Here is a 14,794-nt window from a genome sequence, read left to right as displayed (position 1 = left end):
TTGTTGTTGATTTGGGTATTCACACGTAACAGAACCCAGGAAGCAAACAATGGAAAAAGAGAAATCTCCAACGAGGCGTTCTGGGGCAGCATAGACAGGTCTTTTCTGTGTTAGAGTTTTACTCGCTACAGGGTGTACTTTGAGGGTTTCTGACTCTGCAGACCGTTTACATGCAGAAAAAGCTCCATAACACACAAGGGGACGGGTAATAACCGGAAAAGCATGTCATGTGACCTTTAAGATGTCAATGAAAAGACAACAACACCATTGTTCGTTCACCTTTCATAAAAAGAACCCATAGTCTCAATCAGTACGTTAAAGTTGCTTTAATTTCTTTTTTAAAACATTTATTCCAGGCTGAATGATATCATTACCACAGTTTTGACATGTACATCATTAATATCTTAGTTAAACCATCAGAAAATAAAAACAGCCATAGAAAACATTGTTTGTCTGTCACATCTGGACAGGAGGTGTAATTGAAGTCCTGTAAATACCACAAACACACAAACATCGCTGACTCTTACACATGAGCGTGGGCCTTGTTCTCCATCAAAAGCAGACTGTGACCGGGTGTTTAGATCCCAGAAAGCTTCACACAGGAATTCAAATACAACTTAAAGTCAGGTGTGCAGATTACACTGGAATAGTTTTATTAAAACATTGCAAGACAGAGAGTCATTCACCATTAATAAGAGAGGAAAACCGCTGCTCTTGCCTTTAATCTCCTACAAAACAGCTAGCTATTATTTTATCTTTAAAGTTGGATTTTTACAAGATAAGAGAAAAATAAAAAAACATGTTGTGATATGAAGTGTTGTAAGAGTTTAAAAACATTATGAAAGGCCATTAATCAGTGACTAGTCCACAGATCTTAACACTGTTTGCATTTATGGTGCAAAAAACACTGTAAAGTACTAGACCATAGGTAGCATTGTTACCATAACATGGATATTTTTCTTTCTAGTAAAATCACACATGTAAGATTGTCTCGCCAATACGAGAAGTGGTCATTGATTAATAATAAAATATTAAAATGCTGTACAGGAATGGTGGTTGAAAAGTGTTTGAATGTTCACTGTTATTTACCAGGTTTCTCTGAACAAACTACATCACCCATAATGCAAATCAGTGTGATGTCACAGCTGTGGGAGGGTGTGCAGTCACTACAGCTCTACATGTGAACGTAAACAGGACTAAAGTAGGGAAAGATGGATTTTTTTTTTTTTAAGAAACCAAGTGTGTTTTGAATGTCTGTACAGCATGTGTGTGTTTCGATGTGTGTGTATGAGGGCATGCGTCTGTGTAGAAATGACTCAGGCTAGATGCCAGTCACACACACTGACCACTGTACTTACACACAGCAACACTGAGATAGAGCAACAGCCAATCACGCAGCAGTGATGTCACACACACGGCTTCACAAATACAGTTTTTATACACTACAGAGTTTTAGAGCGGGAGGGAAAACCACTGGCAGTGCGTTTTACTTCTCCAGCTCGCAAAGTCACCTTGAAGAGAATTTGTGCTTGTGGGTTTAAAAAAATAAGACTACTGTTGACAAAGAGGTCAGTCCAAGGTCACCAGTTAACAAAATAAAAGCACAGGAAGAAAGAAAAGACAGAACACGACTTGGTCACAGTATCACATCCTGAATTCAGCTTATGATTAAACATTAAAAAAACACCCACTTTCCTTCAATTTGTAACACTTTGATGTAACATTAATAATCAGGGACATGATTTTCAGGATCCACGACACCATTTCCATTCAGTCATAATGGAAAGCTGTTTTCATTTGACTGCTCTTTTTCCCTATGTTATCCCTGAATTAAAAGAAAACATTAAAGTAATAAAAAAGGTTTCCGTCGCTCCTCAGTCCCGATCGTCGACTGGCGTACTTATTAGCACCTGGCAAATGTGTAGTCGCAATATTTCTTCAGTGAGATTTATTCCATTTCTGTCCATCGTCTTTCTTTTTCAAGTGTCTTTCCTGTCCCTTTTTGTATTTACAGTCGGAGGGAAAACATTCCACGTTTTCTCCTCTTATTTGAGACATAAGGAGGCAGGAGGAGAACAGGACAGAATGAAGGCATCCCTCGTTATTCAGAGTTTTTTGGCACAGGTTGAGCCTTCGTGTGTCTCTCGCTCCACAACAGCGTTTCCTGGCTCATGTTCATAATGCATTGCTCGACACGTGTACTGCTTTTGCACGTAGACACATCCGGAGAGAGACTTTTCGAGCTCATGATTCAAGTCTTAGCTAGATGATAATGTTAGGCGAAAGAGAAAGTGGTGGTACTGGTTCTACATCAACATGGCTTTCTATTTCACTGGTTTATTATTTATACAGATGTGTGCTTCTATTAAGCGTGTGTGTGTGTGTGTGTGTGTGTGTGTGTGTGGGTGTTCGAGAAAGATACAGCTAAAATGTCCATGATAAACACGCAGCACACCACGTTACCAGTAATGATTCTACTTCTCATGAGATCAGAGTAAAGCACACGTTTACTATTTACAGGTCTGTACAGGGTTTGTGGGTGTGTGTGTGTGTGTGTGTGTGTGTGTGTGTGTGTGTGTGTGTGTGTGTGTGTGTGTGTGTGTGTGTGTGTGTGTGTGTGTGTGTGTGTGTGTGTGTGTGTGTGTGTGTGTGTGGTCTGAATGTGAAAGTGTCTCAATAAGGTGGGAGCGGTCTCCACTGGAGGGCAGTAAACGGATCCCAGTAGAAGGGGGGAGAGAATTGAAAAGTAGAAGAAGAAACTGCCAAGGCGCTTCAGTTGCTGTGCATTGTGGGTAATGTAGGCTCATCCATCACAGCAGTGGTGGAACGAGCAGCTTGTGGTTTGTCGCCGAGGGCTCTTTCTTGTTATTCTGATGAGTTGGACCTTGTTATTGGCTGTGAAACTGGAGATAGGCAGTACCGGGTGGTTCTGGTCTCTAGTGGACCGAGGACTGGGGTCGGGCGGTGGGGTGGGGCCGGCTGCCCGGGTCCAGCTGGTCGTTGGGGACGGAGCGTCGGTTCTGGTCGGGTCGGTTGGTGGCCAGGTACTTTGCTCTCATACTAGAGGTGTACTGAAGACAGGGAGGACAGGGAGGAGAGGGGGGGTAGAGGGGGTAGAGGGAGGGTGGTGGGGGACACAGGGAAATATGTCGGGAGAGAAGACAACCACGGGGAGAAAGTGGGAAACAATTAGACAACAAAGAAAAAACAAAAGAAGCAAAACATGTATGGGTTACAATCAAGCTGAATAGTAAAATAAGTAATGTAGAAACAGTTAAAAGGAATAGTTGACCCACACAATGACCATTTGTATATTAATGACCCACTTTGTGTTACCCTGAATTCTTGAAGAAAACAGTTTATTGTCACATGTCTCCATAGCGAACAGTACGAAATAGGATTAGAGCCACATGTGATTCTGACTTCCTTCTCGAATTTTGACTTTTTCTCAGAATGCTCACTTAAAGGTGGGGTAGGTAAGTTTGAGAAACCGGCTCGAGATACACTTTTTGTTATATTCCATGGAATGCTCTTAACATCCCGATAGCAATGAATATCTTAAGTGCTTTGACAAAAAATCCATAAAAAATGTCATCTGTGGAAGCCGTAGTACTGTAAAAAGCACGACCAATCATTTTAGCCGGCCCGGCTAAAATAACTGGATGGCCTACCTGCCTGTCAGCCTTCCATCTGTGCACAAACTTATCTCGTGCCCTCATTGGTCATGTGCGCGTTCGTGTGTGTTGGAGGAGGGGCTCTGTAAGGAAGTGGCAGATTTTTTCCGGCTGTGTATTTTCAAATTTCTAGCACACTCGAGCTGGTTTCTCCAAAATTACCTACCCCACCTTTAAATCTGAGAAATACAAAAATAATCACTTTTGGGGAGGTGAGAAAAACAAAATGTTCTTCAAGAATTCAAGGTACAACAGGGTAATTAAAGTAACAATGGTCATTTTGTTGGTGAAGTATTGATTTGACAGGTAAAAATGAACATCAGATCAATAATTGTGAATGGTTGTAAGTGTTAGCAAGACACAAATAAACAGATATACAATAGATAGATATACAATAGATAGATAGATAGATAGATAGATAGATAGATAGATAGATAGATGGATAGATGGATAGATGGATAGATGGATAGATGGATAGATGGATAGATGGATAGATGGATAGATGGATAGATGGATAGATGGATAGATGGATAGATGGATAGATGGATAGATGGATAGATGGATAGATGGATAGATGGATAGATGGATAGATGGATAGATGGATAGATGGATAGATGGATAGATGGATAGATGGATAGATGGATAGATGGATAGATGGATAGATGGATAGATGGATAGATGGATAGATGATAGGATAGATAGATAGATAGATAGATAGATAGATAGATAGATAGATAGATAGATAGATAGATAGATAGATAGATGGATAGATGGATGGATGGATAGGATTATTACGAGAGGCGAACAAACACAGACAGGTACAGCAGAAACACTTTGACCAGTCATTTGGACAGCCGGGGTTTGATTAACACAGTCATTGGTTATATTACAGCTGATTAGGTCTGGATGATGTTATTGTAAATTAGCAGATGTGGTTGGTTTGTCAGTGGTTTGTAGTTAGTGCTCTAGTTCTGATGTAGTAGGTTAGCCTGGTATGAGTTAGTGGTCTCTTATGAGCATCTGGCTAGTTACTGTTGCAGGTCGCTGACGACGGGGAGCTCTCTGGACCGCAGTTTGGTCGACAGCTCTGCCTAAAAAATGATGAATCGTGGCCATCTTGGTGGCTGCTAGAGTGCAACAGTGGAGGTGGGAAACGTGTGCTCCTGTTACTGTTTAATGGTGAAAGGTGAGGGGGCACAGAAACAGAGGACACATACACCTCGACGAGAAAATGCACACATAGACACACTGTGGGGACAGGGGGGAGGGGCAGGAAGTTTAGAGGGTTGGGCTCAATTTGTTTCATCTTCACTGCAGGGCTCGGCCAGTTGATGAGGAGAAAGAATTGTGTCCTAGAAGGTTTAATATTAGTAGATTCTTTTTTATTAAATTAGGTAAATCCACAGTTCTGTAGCCCCCGAATGTTTACAGTTCTGCATGGAACCGAAACGCACAACTACAGGCCCAGCAGCACCTCGTCAAAGCAGGAATAGTCGCAAATAGTTAAAACAAGAGGTGCATTTGTGGCAGTATTGTGTCTTTTGGTGTGTAAGAAAAAGGTTGATACGCTACCAAAAATATCCTTTCAGTGTCTCTGAACAAGTTCTCCTCACATGACCAACCAGACTTTATACATCAGAAATAGAGGACAACTGTGTGTCTAACGTGACTCGACGATAACACTTTTGATGCAAGTGCAAATTCCTAAAAAACAACAGACGTCTTTTCAAACTTCCAGTTTTCCCAGGCTGCCAAAATGACCTTCATACGGGTTCCATGATCACGGACTACTTTGAGCACAGAGGACACTTGCAGTGGTGTAGGGATAGGGCACTACCTTCCAATATCCACACTAGCACGCTCTAACATCAGACGTGAGTACATTTATCAATACCATGCTTCCTCAGTTACTTTCTGAGATGATAAAATGCCGTTGATGTGGGTTCTGCGGTTTTTATATATTTCCCAGCTGCACTGTGGGTATTGGAAGATAGTGGAGGGAGAGTGTGTTCTAGAAAGTGTGCACTTACAGAGGGTGGAGGGGACTCCCTGCCAATCAGGGGGGTGTTCTCACACCGAGGGTTCTGAAAGTTTGCGTTCTGGCTCCTGCATTATAGAATCAGAGGTTACTGCATGTGGTGCTCAGGGTCCAGCTGATGTCCCTCTGTGGCCCGATTAATGACTCTCAATGATAAATGGCCTCAATGATAATTACAAGTCAGGGGCTTAAGATGTGTGTTACCATAAAGCCAGGGGTGAAACACCTCAGTCCAACATACTTTACATTCTTTCATAACCCTTAGATGCATAAGTGGGTCTTTTTGGACCCGGTGAGGTGGTTTCCTTGAAGTATCTTTGTAATTACATTTTTTTATCATTTCATATTCCAGCTATTCCTCAAAAAACATGTTTTGGATATCATGCCATTCAAATTTGAAATTTACATTTTAAGAAATTGTAGTTTTTGTATTACTACCCCAAGCTTCCATAAGTGGGTCAAACATTTCTATAGAATTTCATTTTTTTTTCAAAATGTAAAAAACATTTCTAAAATTATAAATAGTGAAAAATTAAATATAAAATGTTTCTAGTGAGAACCAAAATATAATATTAATATCATACAAGTGATTTTTCTTAACCAAAATGACAAAAATGGCATGAAAACACATATTATTCTAATACGGGTCCTTTTTGACCCACTTATGGAAGAGTGTAGGGTCCAGGCACTCGTGCATCTAAGGGTTAACAATGCACATAAGATCAACATGAAGTCTAACAAAGGGACACTGGCTCAGTGAAATTGTATTTTTATCAGTGCGTGTGTGTGTGTGTGTGTACCCATAGCAAATATGTAAAAAGAATGTATTGGTAATTTCCAAATAGTAAATGACTATGTCCTTAATATCTTGCATTTTGTGTTGAACAGTCGAATTGATCCCTGATGGTGACAGTCAGAGAGCTACAAGCCTTCGATTATTGGTCCAAAATCTCACAATGCCAAATGATAGGTAGTGTCTGTTTGCTTAACCCTGGCTGCAGAGTTAAAGATCTTTTTGTAGCAATAAGCAGCACAAAGTACTAGATGTGCTCACAGCTAAAGTAGCAGCAAGCAGTGGCAGACTAAAGCCAATTGCTGTATTATGTGTTGTATTCAGAGCAAGCACTCCTTTGGCAAACCGTAGTGAAAGTATAAACTTACGTTATTGTTGAGTGCAAACTTGAATCTGTTTTTTTTGCTTACATCGTGAACTGAAACAGGCAGCATTGCTTCTCTATCAGCATCACAGGGAAAGCTAGTGAAGGGTTGTAACTCGCTGAGTGAAGCATTGCTGACAAAGTGTCCTGAGGGATGTGCTACAGCTATTCTAACTTAGCGTATTGCAGGCAGTGAGCGTAGCTATGCTGCTCGTCTGGGTCAGGGGGGGGAGGGGGGCAAGCATCAGCTACCTATGGCAGGAAGTGTATTGATCCTGCTAGCCTCCAGCCAGCGGTGGGTGCTAACTCACATGTATTCAGTGACGGGGGCATTGCTGACAGTGTGGGCGGTAGCGGGCAGGCTAGCTTCGCTACCGTAGCTGGAGCCACAGCTGTAGAGACTGGGCATGTGAACGCGGTACAGGTTATCGTGCACACCGCCCCGTGAGGCGCCCGACTCGTCCTCTCCGTCTTCCTCATCCGTCCTTCAATTGGTCAGGGTTAGGGCAGGGCACGAGAGGGCATGATGGATAAGGGGGAGGGGGGTAGAGGGGAGGAAGATCCGAGAGAGACAACAGAGTGTAAACAAGTGAAGAGGAGGTTAGGAGAGGGGGAAGGTGTGCTATGTGGAGTCCTCTGATACAAAACACTGGGTAAGGCCATGCCTCCAGCACCAAAGCAGCTGAACAAGAAGAAAAGGAACATGGGCAGCATTCATCTACAACACACGTCCACTACAAGTACATCAGGGTCTCTCATATCACTACACAGCCCAGGGTGGACCCATGAAGCTGATGTTTGTGTTTTTACATTTAACTATACAAAGGTAAAAATAACTCTTCAATATTCTAAAAGTTGTCCTAATATGTAGAAACATGCATTATCTTTTCTTCATGCAGTCATTCTCTATTGAAATGTCTTCATAATTACTGTCCATCTCAATTTGTCTAATCTGAATCAAAGTTAGATTATTCTCTTTCAAAGTACTTCATGCATCACTGAGCGCTCCATGAAACTTAAAAGCAAAAACATCAGGAAAAAAGGAGATAACATGGCTGGTTTAGGCAAAACCATTTTCAGACATAAAATGGTCAAAAATGTAAAAAAATAAACGGCCAGCAACGTAACAGAATGAGGCATCAAATAAGATGTGTGCTGATTTGGAAGTTGGATCTCTGGCTACAGAAATGTACTGGCTTCTAAAATGTATAGGTCAACCACAAAATACATGTAGACCCTATCTTCAAGGCTATTGGTTTTTCTTCTTTGTTGTTTTTGGGAGGTCTATACCAGTTGTACCCATATTAACAAACCCACATGAGGCTGGTTATGTTTCAAAGAAGTAAAGATGGCGGGAGCTGTATGGAGGACAGATTTGGTTTATTGGAATATCCTACGGTATTTTCAGACACGTACTGCGTTGACTGGCCACCAGATGGCAGTGTTTCACTCAGGAAACCAACAAAGAGCTAATCTGTGCAGCTTATCAAACAGACGGCTGCAGGACAGTCAGGCTAATATGCAACTGACCCCATGAGCAGTTACTTCTGCTAAAATCGGGGACATGATGGATTATTGTTTAACACCTGCTGGGCCATGCATTAGCATTTATTGGTAATTCACACCGAAAAACCGAGCGTAAAAACAGACTATTGTGGCACAGCTGTGTTTAATGATTACAATCAGAGTGAAAGTCATCAGTCTAGAGCTCTTCGCACTGATGTTCCCTGCTAATTATTGATTTGTTTGAATGGCTATCGGAACAGGCTGTTTTTATGGGACCATAGGGTCGTTTAATTCCTCGATATCCACCATCATTCGCTGAAGCCCGAAGCATTTCCAAATCAGGACAGGGAGAGAGGAGAGAGGGACGGAACAGAAGGAGGAAGTGGGGCACAGAAAAAAAAAACAATCTAACACAAAACTGGAGCTCCAAGTCCACAGCGAGGAAAAGAAAAATGAGAGATAAGTATAAACATGGAAACAGACAATCAGCCAGACTGGCAGTGCTAACGGTAAAACAAAGAAAACTTGCAGATGGTGCAAAGACAGGCAGGAGGACGTACAGACAACAGCTCAGGAGGCAAAAACACTTAAAGAATGACATGCATGGCACTGAGTGGATTCTTTATGGCTCTTTCCACTGTCTGCAGGTCGTAAAGTCACGTTAAACCACTTCGAAGTTAGAACTAGTTACATGTTAGATGTTAGTGTTCAGATTAAGGATTGTAAAGACGTGTGTGTGTGCTTCTCAGAGAGACTATGTGTGTATGTGTGTGTGTGTGTGTTACCTCTTGCCAGGCCAGGTATGTGGCACACTGCAGACGATGGAGGAGAACATCAGAGCGGTGACGAAGGAGAAGAGAACGAGGTAGATGACGCCCTCCACCCCGTCGTAACACAGCCCGGTCAGCGCCTGAACGTAGTCCTGCATGGAGAGAAGAGTCTGCTGTTTAGAACGTGTTGGAAATGAGGAGTTGTTTCTTTCAAACACGACACGCGGAGTGGCTCACCATGTGAAGGCTGCGGCAGTCCACCAGGGCGGTCAGCTGGTGGAGACCGACCTCGGTGGAGTTCAGCACCGACTGGATCTGCTCCAGAGTCCCCTGCGCATCAAGACAAATGTTACCCAGGCATGCTCAAATAATAATAATAATGCATTTTAAGATAAGAGATAAGATAAGATAGGACTTTATTTATCTTGAAGGAAATTGCTGTGCCAGAGTTACAAAAATACATTAAACACATCAGCATAATAATAATAAAACTGTACACTAACAGTGCAGTAAAAAGAGCAATTCAGTATCTACAGGAAACATAGACGGTCACATAATGAATGTGAATATTAACAGTATTTAGTAGAGCAAAAAAACATAGTGGCAGATACGTAATTGCACGTATTTGATTGGCTTTATCAGGTGCTCAAAGACACTTTACAGTGGTAAAAATAAACAAATAAAAAAGGTAAAAGGTGAATGAAAATCGAGCGCAAAAAACAACTTTTAGCACGAGGACACAACATTCATCAAAAATATAGTTATCCGCCTCCATGTGCATCCTCACACACACACACCGGATAAACACGTGCCACTTTTGTAACTGCCACTTTCATCACGCTCTAAAGCAAGTCCACTCAGCCGTGAAAATAAAGACATACAGATCATTGCACACACACAAACACACAAACACACACGCGCGCGAACACACACACACACACACACACCTTGGTGTTGGCATATTCACGTGTTGCTGATCTCAGTAGCTCTGCCACATCATCCTGCATCTCCACCAATGCTTTGTGACTCCCTGACAGCCTCTGCAAAACACCACAGAGACACAAGAGACAAACAGAGACACACATACACACATATATGTTTTAGTTATGTACAGTACTCCAGAATTAAATAAATATATTATATAAAAGAATATGACAACATGGTGATGTTACCTGCTGGAAGGGGTTGATTTGGCCAGGGCTGCACCTCAGGTAATACTGCAGGATATCTGGAAAACAGATATAGATACATACATATGAATAGAATAATAATAATAATACATGTATTTACAATATACAGTAGAATTAAATAAATAACAATAATAAGCTTTATTTGTATTGCACTTTTAATACACAAAGTCAAATAACCCTCTCATTTAAACAAAGGAAGACCAACATGTCGCTAATGAAAGCAATAAAATAAATCTGTTTTCAGCTGTTGTTTAAAAGTGTCTACTGAGTTTGCCTCTCTGATATTTCCTGGTATAGGGTTTCCAAAGTTTGGGAGCGTAGTGAATAAAAGCTGCATCACCCATTTTATGTTTGGGGACTTTAGGAATATTTAAAAACGCCTGCTGAAGAAAGGCAAACAAGACCCAGGCTCTCCAATGAGGCTTGCATTAGCAGTATCACTCAGGCATACTGCTAATTGTGTGTGTGTGTGTGTGTGTGTGTGTGTGTGTGTGTGTGTGTGTGTGTGTGTGTGTGTGTGTGTGTGTGTGTGTGTGTGTGTGCGTGTGCGTGTGTGTGTGTGTGACAGAGGCAACATCTGTGCGCTGCAGAGCGGAAACGACTGACAGCCAACAGGACTCATTAGATGAGAGTGCACAGGGAGAGGGAGAGGAGGAAAGGGAGTAATTGAGAGGTAAAGAGGGACATAGAAGGATGCAGAGAGAGAGATCAAATCAAATAATGATCCTGAGAGAAAAAGCCGTAATGTGCTCTGAGGGTTTCATATGTTTGTTTTGAACATTTGGGATAGGCAGGATGAGAGCGAGAGGCAGCAGAGTTGCTGATGCATTGCAGTCAGCAGAGGGAGGAAGAGCTTTTAGATACCAAAGTGTCACTCAAACACGATCCGCTCGGATACACACATATCATACATGCAAGACCACACACACTTCCTGCTTAAAATAGAAGCCACATGTCAGGGTGAGACTCAAGTGTGGATGCTGAAGTATATTCAAGATGTTTCTGCTTATTTGTTGATGTACAGTATCTGCCTTTGAGCGGTCCATTGACCAATCATATTATTCCTTACTTCTTCGTGGTCCAGTATTATAATACATACTTTATAATCACAAATTATAATATGTGTTGTCTTTCTACAGCAGAACCTAAAGTCATCCCCAGTTGTCATAAATATGAGTGGTTGTGAAATAGGAATGGTACAAAGCTTCTTGTTTTTTTCCCCTAAGCAATACTGCACTGTTTGATCTCTTCAAGCATCTAAAAATACTTGAATAAAACAAAGAAAAGAGTCTATTGTTGGACATGTTTAACCTGTAAGAAGTGTTTGCATGTAGACACTGCTTTCTTATATGATTCACGAGCTTGAATGTTTTGGAAACACTGCTTTATGCTGTTTATGGCGCTTTCTCCAGCGGTGTGGAGTCTGTAATTTACCCCCAGATGATGAGCGGTTGTGAAAGACAATGGCAAGAAGAATCTTTGCTTTTTCTTATGGCATACTGTACTGTTTTATGTCTTCAGGCATCTAAAAAGACTAAAATAAAACAATCTGAAACGTAAAAACAGTCTATGGTTTGACTCTCTAAGAAGTGTTTGGAGGAAGAGGCTGCATTGTTTTGATGATTCACTCAGTCTGAATGTTTTGGAAACCCTGTTTTATATCACAAAAACCTAAAAAAAATTCTGATCGCTGGTTCTGTATTTTATAGTCTGCGTACCTTGGTCGATGACAGCATTTTCCTTGGTTACCCTGGTGATGTAGGTATCCGGGGAGACGCAGAAGTCGCTGGCTGACTGTAAGAGGGTGAGCAAACACAAACACACACACGACCCATCAGCCTACAGTACACTGAGAACACACTCGCTCGAGCGGTGGGAAAAAGAAAAAAGATTACATCACTGCGGAGCTCTGCGATGTTGCCATGGTTACACTTACAGCAGCGACAGCCAGTTCCATGCCGAGAGACCCCCAGCTGATTATCAGAGTCAAAACACCCAGCAGACACACTCTATGGGACACACACACACACACACACACACACATGTCGTTAAAGTGAGCAACATGAGGTGCTCTAACACACACAGATTCAGAGTGTACAAAGGACTCGGATCGTCCAATAGGAGCAGGTTTTGGAGAGTGATGTAATGTAGATTACCCAATCAGAGTGCCTCGAGAGTTGCGTATCAGGCCGAAGAGCACCAGGAGGCAAATGAGTACATCAAACAGCAGCAGGCCGAGATACCCCAACCACCTGTAACACACACATTTACACAGTGTTTAGGACAAATAGGGGATCTTACATAACTAAACCAGCTGCTAATTAGAAGCAAAGCACATCAGCTGATTAATGCTTTACCATACACGGTGTAGGACATTCACATATATCAGGGTCAAACTGAGAATTACATCACTAGCTCATTTTTATTCAAGGTTTTTGACTTATAAGGTATGAAAGCAAAAAAAATGGCATTGGTTCATTCACTGGGATTTGTAATATCTACTCTTTCCATTGTTGTAATGGTTGTTTAACGTATTTATCACGCCCTAGTGGTTTCATTTATTGTTTGTATAATACTGTATGAATAACCTATTTTTTTCGTTTTTTAATCTTTACTTCAATAGGAAGTCCCTTTACATAAAAATAAGAGCTGCACAATTTTGAAAAACATCTAATTGTGGTTATTATGTGATATTGCAATTGCAAAATCATTGACGAAATTAGATCATCATTAGATCATTTTTTAAACATAAAAATATATTTCAATCATCCAGGTGTGTGTTTTTTTTTTAGATAATCTGTTACAAACCTATGTGTACGTTGGGACTCCTCCAAAGCACCACAACACTTTATTCCTAAATATATTTGATGTATTTAGCCTTTACCAAATATTGCACTTTCCTCCATTTGAATATTGCCCAAGTCTGAATTCCAATAATTGTACAGTCCTAATAAAATCACTTCTTCGAGGTGGAGACCACACCATAACTTTGCAGATTCCCCTCTGCACATCCAGCAAATACTTTGTATCTCACGAACACATATCAATACTTGTAAGAACTGACCTGTAAAAATCAAACGCCTCCGTCTTGCGGGCCAAGTCCTCCAGGGAGATGTCGGTGTTGGACCAGAAGGGAACGTCCACCATCAGCCGCACCAGCTCGTCCAGCTGGCCCTGCAGCTTCTGGACGATGGACACGTAGTCCGTCTGCTCCTGATAGGCCGTCTCCAGCTGCACCAAGCTCTCCTCCACCGTCTGGTTCAAGGCGAGAGCGCTGTCCGTCACCTGGACGTTCACAGGAAACACAAATCAGCTTTGATGGATCATATTAGGTCCTTCGATGCGAGAGGACAAATTATTCTTCTGTTTTTGTTCTAGAGCAGCGGTTCCCAACCTGTGGGCCGCGGCCCCCTAATGGGTCGCCAACGCATTGCAAGTGGGCCGCCAAATAATTTGCAAAACATTATGATTTGTGTGGAAACATTTCATTATTAAGATTTTCTTTCCCTTTCTCTTTCTTGATCCTCCTTAGCAACGGTCATTACAGTCCTTGACAGCGGTCTGTACTACTGTATTAACAACGTGTCACATGTTCTGAATTGACCAATCAGAACTTTATTTACGTATTGTTTATGGTTGAATGTGGGCCGCAACCCCTGAGTTGAAAAAGGTTGGGAACCGCTGGTCTAGAGTATTGCAAGTGTTTGTCTAATGCTTTAAAGTCAAAACCGCTCCACCAGTTGGAAATCTGCTCAGATAGTAGGTCAACCTTTTGAGAGACTCTATGAATCAGCCTACCATGATAACATATTGAGGCTGTCCAACGTCATCTCTGAACCCAACCATGTCCTGAACAGTTCATATAGATTGTTGCCTTCAAATCGGAGATACAGGGTTCCACGATTTAAAAAAGTTAGACTGAAGCTCTCTTTTGTGCACCAGTCAATCCTAAGTTAAAGGGCCTGGTTCTCTTCAGTGATTGTAATGTTATGTTAAATGTTGGTTCCCTTATATCTTGTCTTGAATATTGGTCCTTGTTGACGTTACAAATGGAGCTGCTCTGATGCAAGAAACATTTCAGACTCGCTCTGACAATGAAGTATCATCGCATCGTGTCGTATATATTTCCTTATTTATTTGACATTGGTGCAGTGTAGGGATCCAGCAGGCCACTCACCAGTTTCTCCACCCCGGACACGGTGCGGTTGGCGTGACGGAGGGAGTAGGCCAAACGATTGGCCCCATCACTCGACTCCCCGTTTCCGTAGAAACCCACGGCAATGCCAGCGCTGGAGGGCAGAAAACAGGAAGTGCCAAGTGTTAACACAATGACTAATTCAACCATCGGATGGCATAAACGTAATCAATATGGATGAGTGAGTTCAATAATCGTTTTTTTTTCATTTTCTCACATTCATACATGCAGACTCACAACAAGGGCCGAACAGTTTATCGTTTT

At 41.8% G+C, this 14,794-nt stretch overlaps 1 protein-coding gene across 1 annotated transcript in view; it reads right to left on the bottom strand.

The window, feature by feature from the left end:
• Window positions 1–307: 307 nt before the first annotated feature.
• The window catches only part of LOC117482394 (protein tweety homolog 3-like), a 31,337-nt gene continuing 16,850 nt past the window's right edge, over window positions 308–14,794 (bottom strand). Inside the window, exons 4-15 of the mRNA XM_034130509.1 lie at window positions 14,513–14,624; window positions 13,400–13,620; window positions 12,492–12,587; window positions 12,272–12,344; window positions 12,054–12,129; window positions 10,318–10,373; window positions 10,093–10,185; window positions 9,383–9,475; window positions 9,161–9,297; window positions 7,181–7,354; window positions 5,705–5,780; window positions 308–3,071 (exon numbers count right to left, since the gene is read on the bottom strand). Of these exons, the coding sequence (XP_033986400.1) occupies window positions 2,937–3,071; window positions 5,705–5,780; window positions 7,181–7,354; window positions 9,161–9,297; window positions 9,383–9,475; window positions 10,093–10,185; window positions 10,318–10,373; window positions 12,054–12,129; window positions 12,272–12,344; window positions 12,492–12,587; window positions 13,400–13,620; window positions 14,513–14,624 (1,342 nt within the window). The 3' untranslated portion in view covers window positions 308–2,936. The remainder of the gene's footprint in view (window positions 3,072–5,704; window positions 5,781–7,180; window positions 7,355–9,160; window positions 9,298–9,382; window positions 9,476–10,092; window positions 10,186–10,317; window positions 10,374–12,053; window positions 12,130–12,271; window positions 12,345–12,491; window positions 12,588–13,399; window positions 13,621–14,512; window positions 14,625–14,794) is intronic.

This window comes from Trematomus bernacchii, unplaced genomic scaffold (genome assembly GCF_902827165.1).
Source record: "Trematomus bernacchii unplaced genomic scaffold, fTreBer1.1, whole genome shotgun sequence".
NCBI lineage: Eukaryota > Metazoa > Chordata > Actinopteri > Perciformes > Nototheniidae > Trematomus > Trematomus bernacchii.
This window is presented reverse-complemented; position numbering and strand designations above follow the sequence as displayed.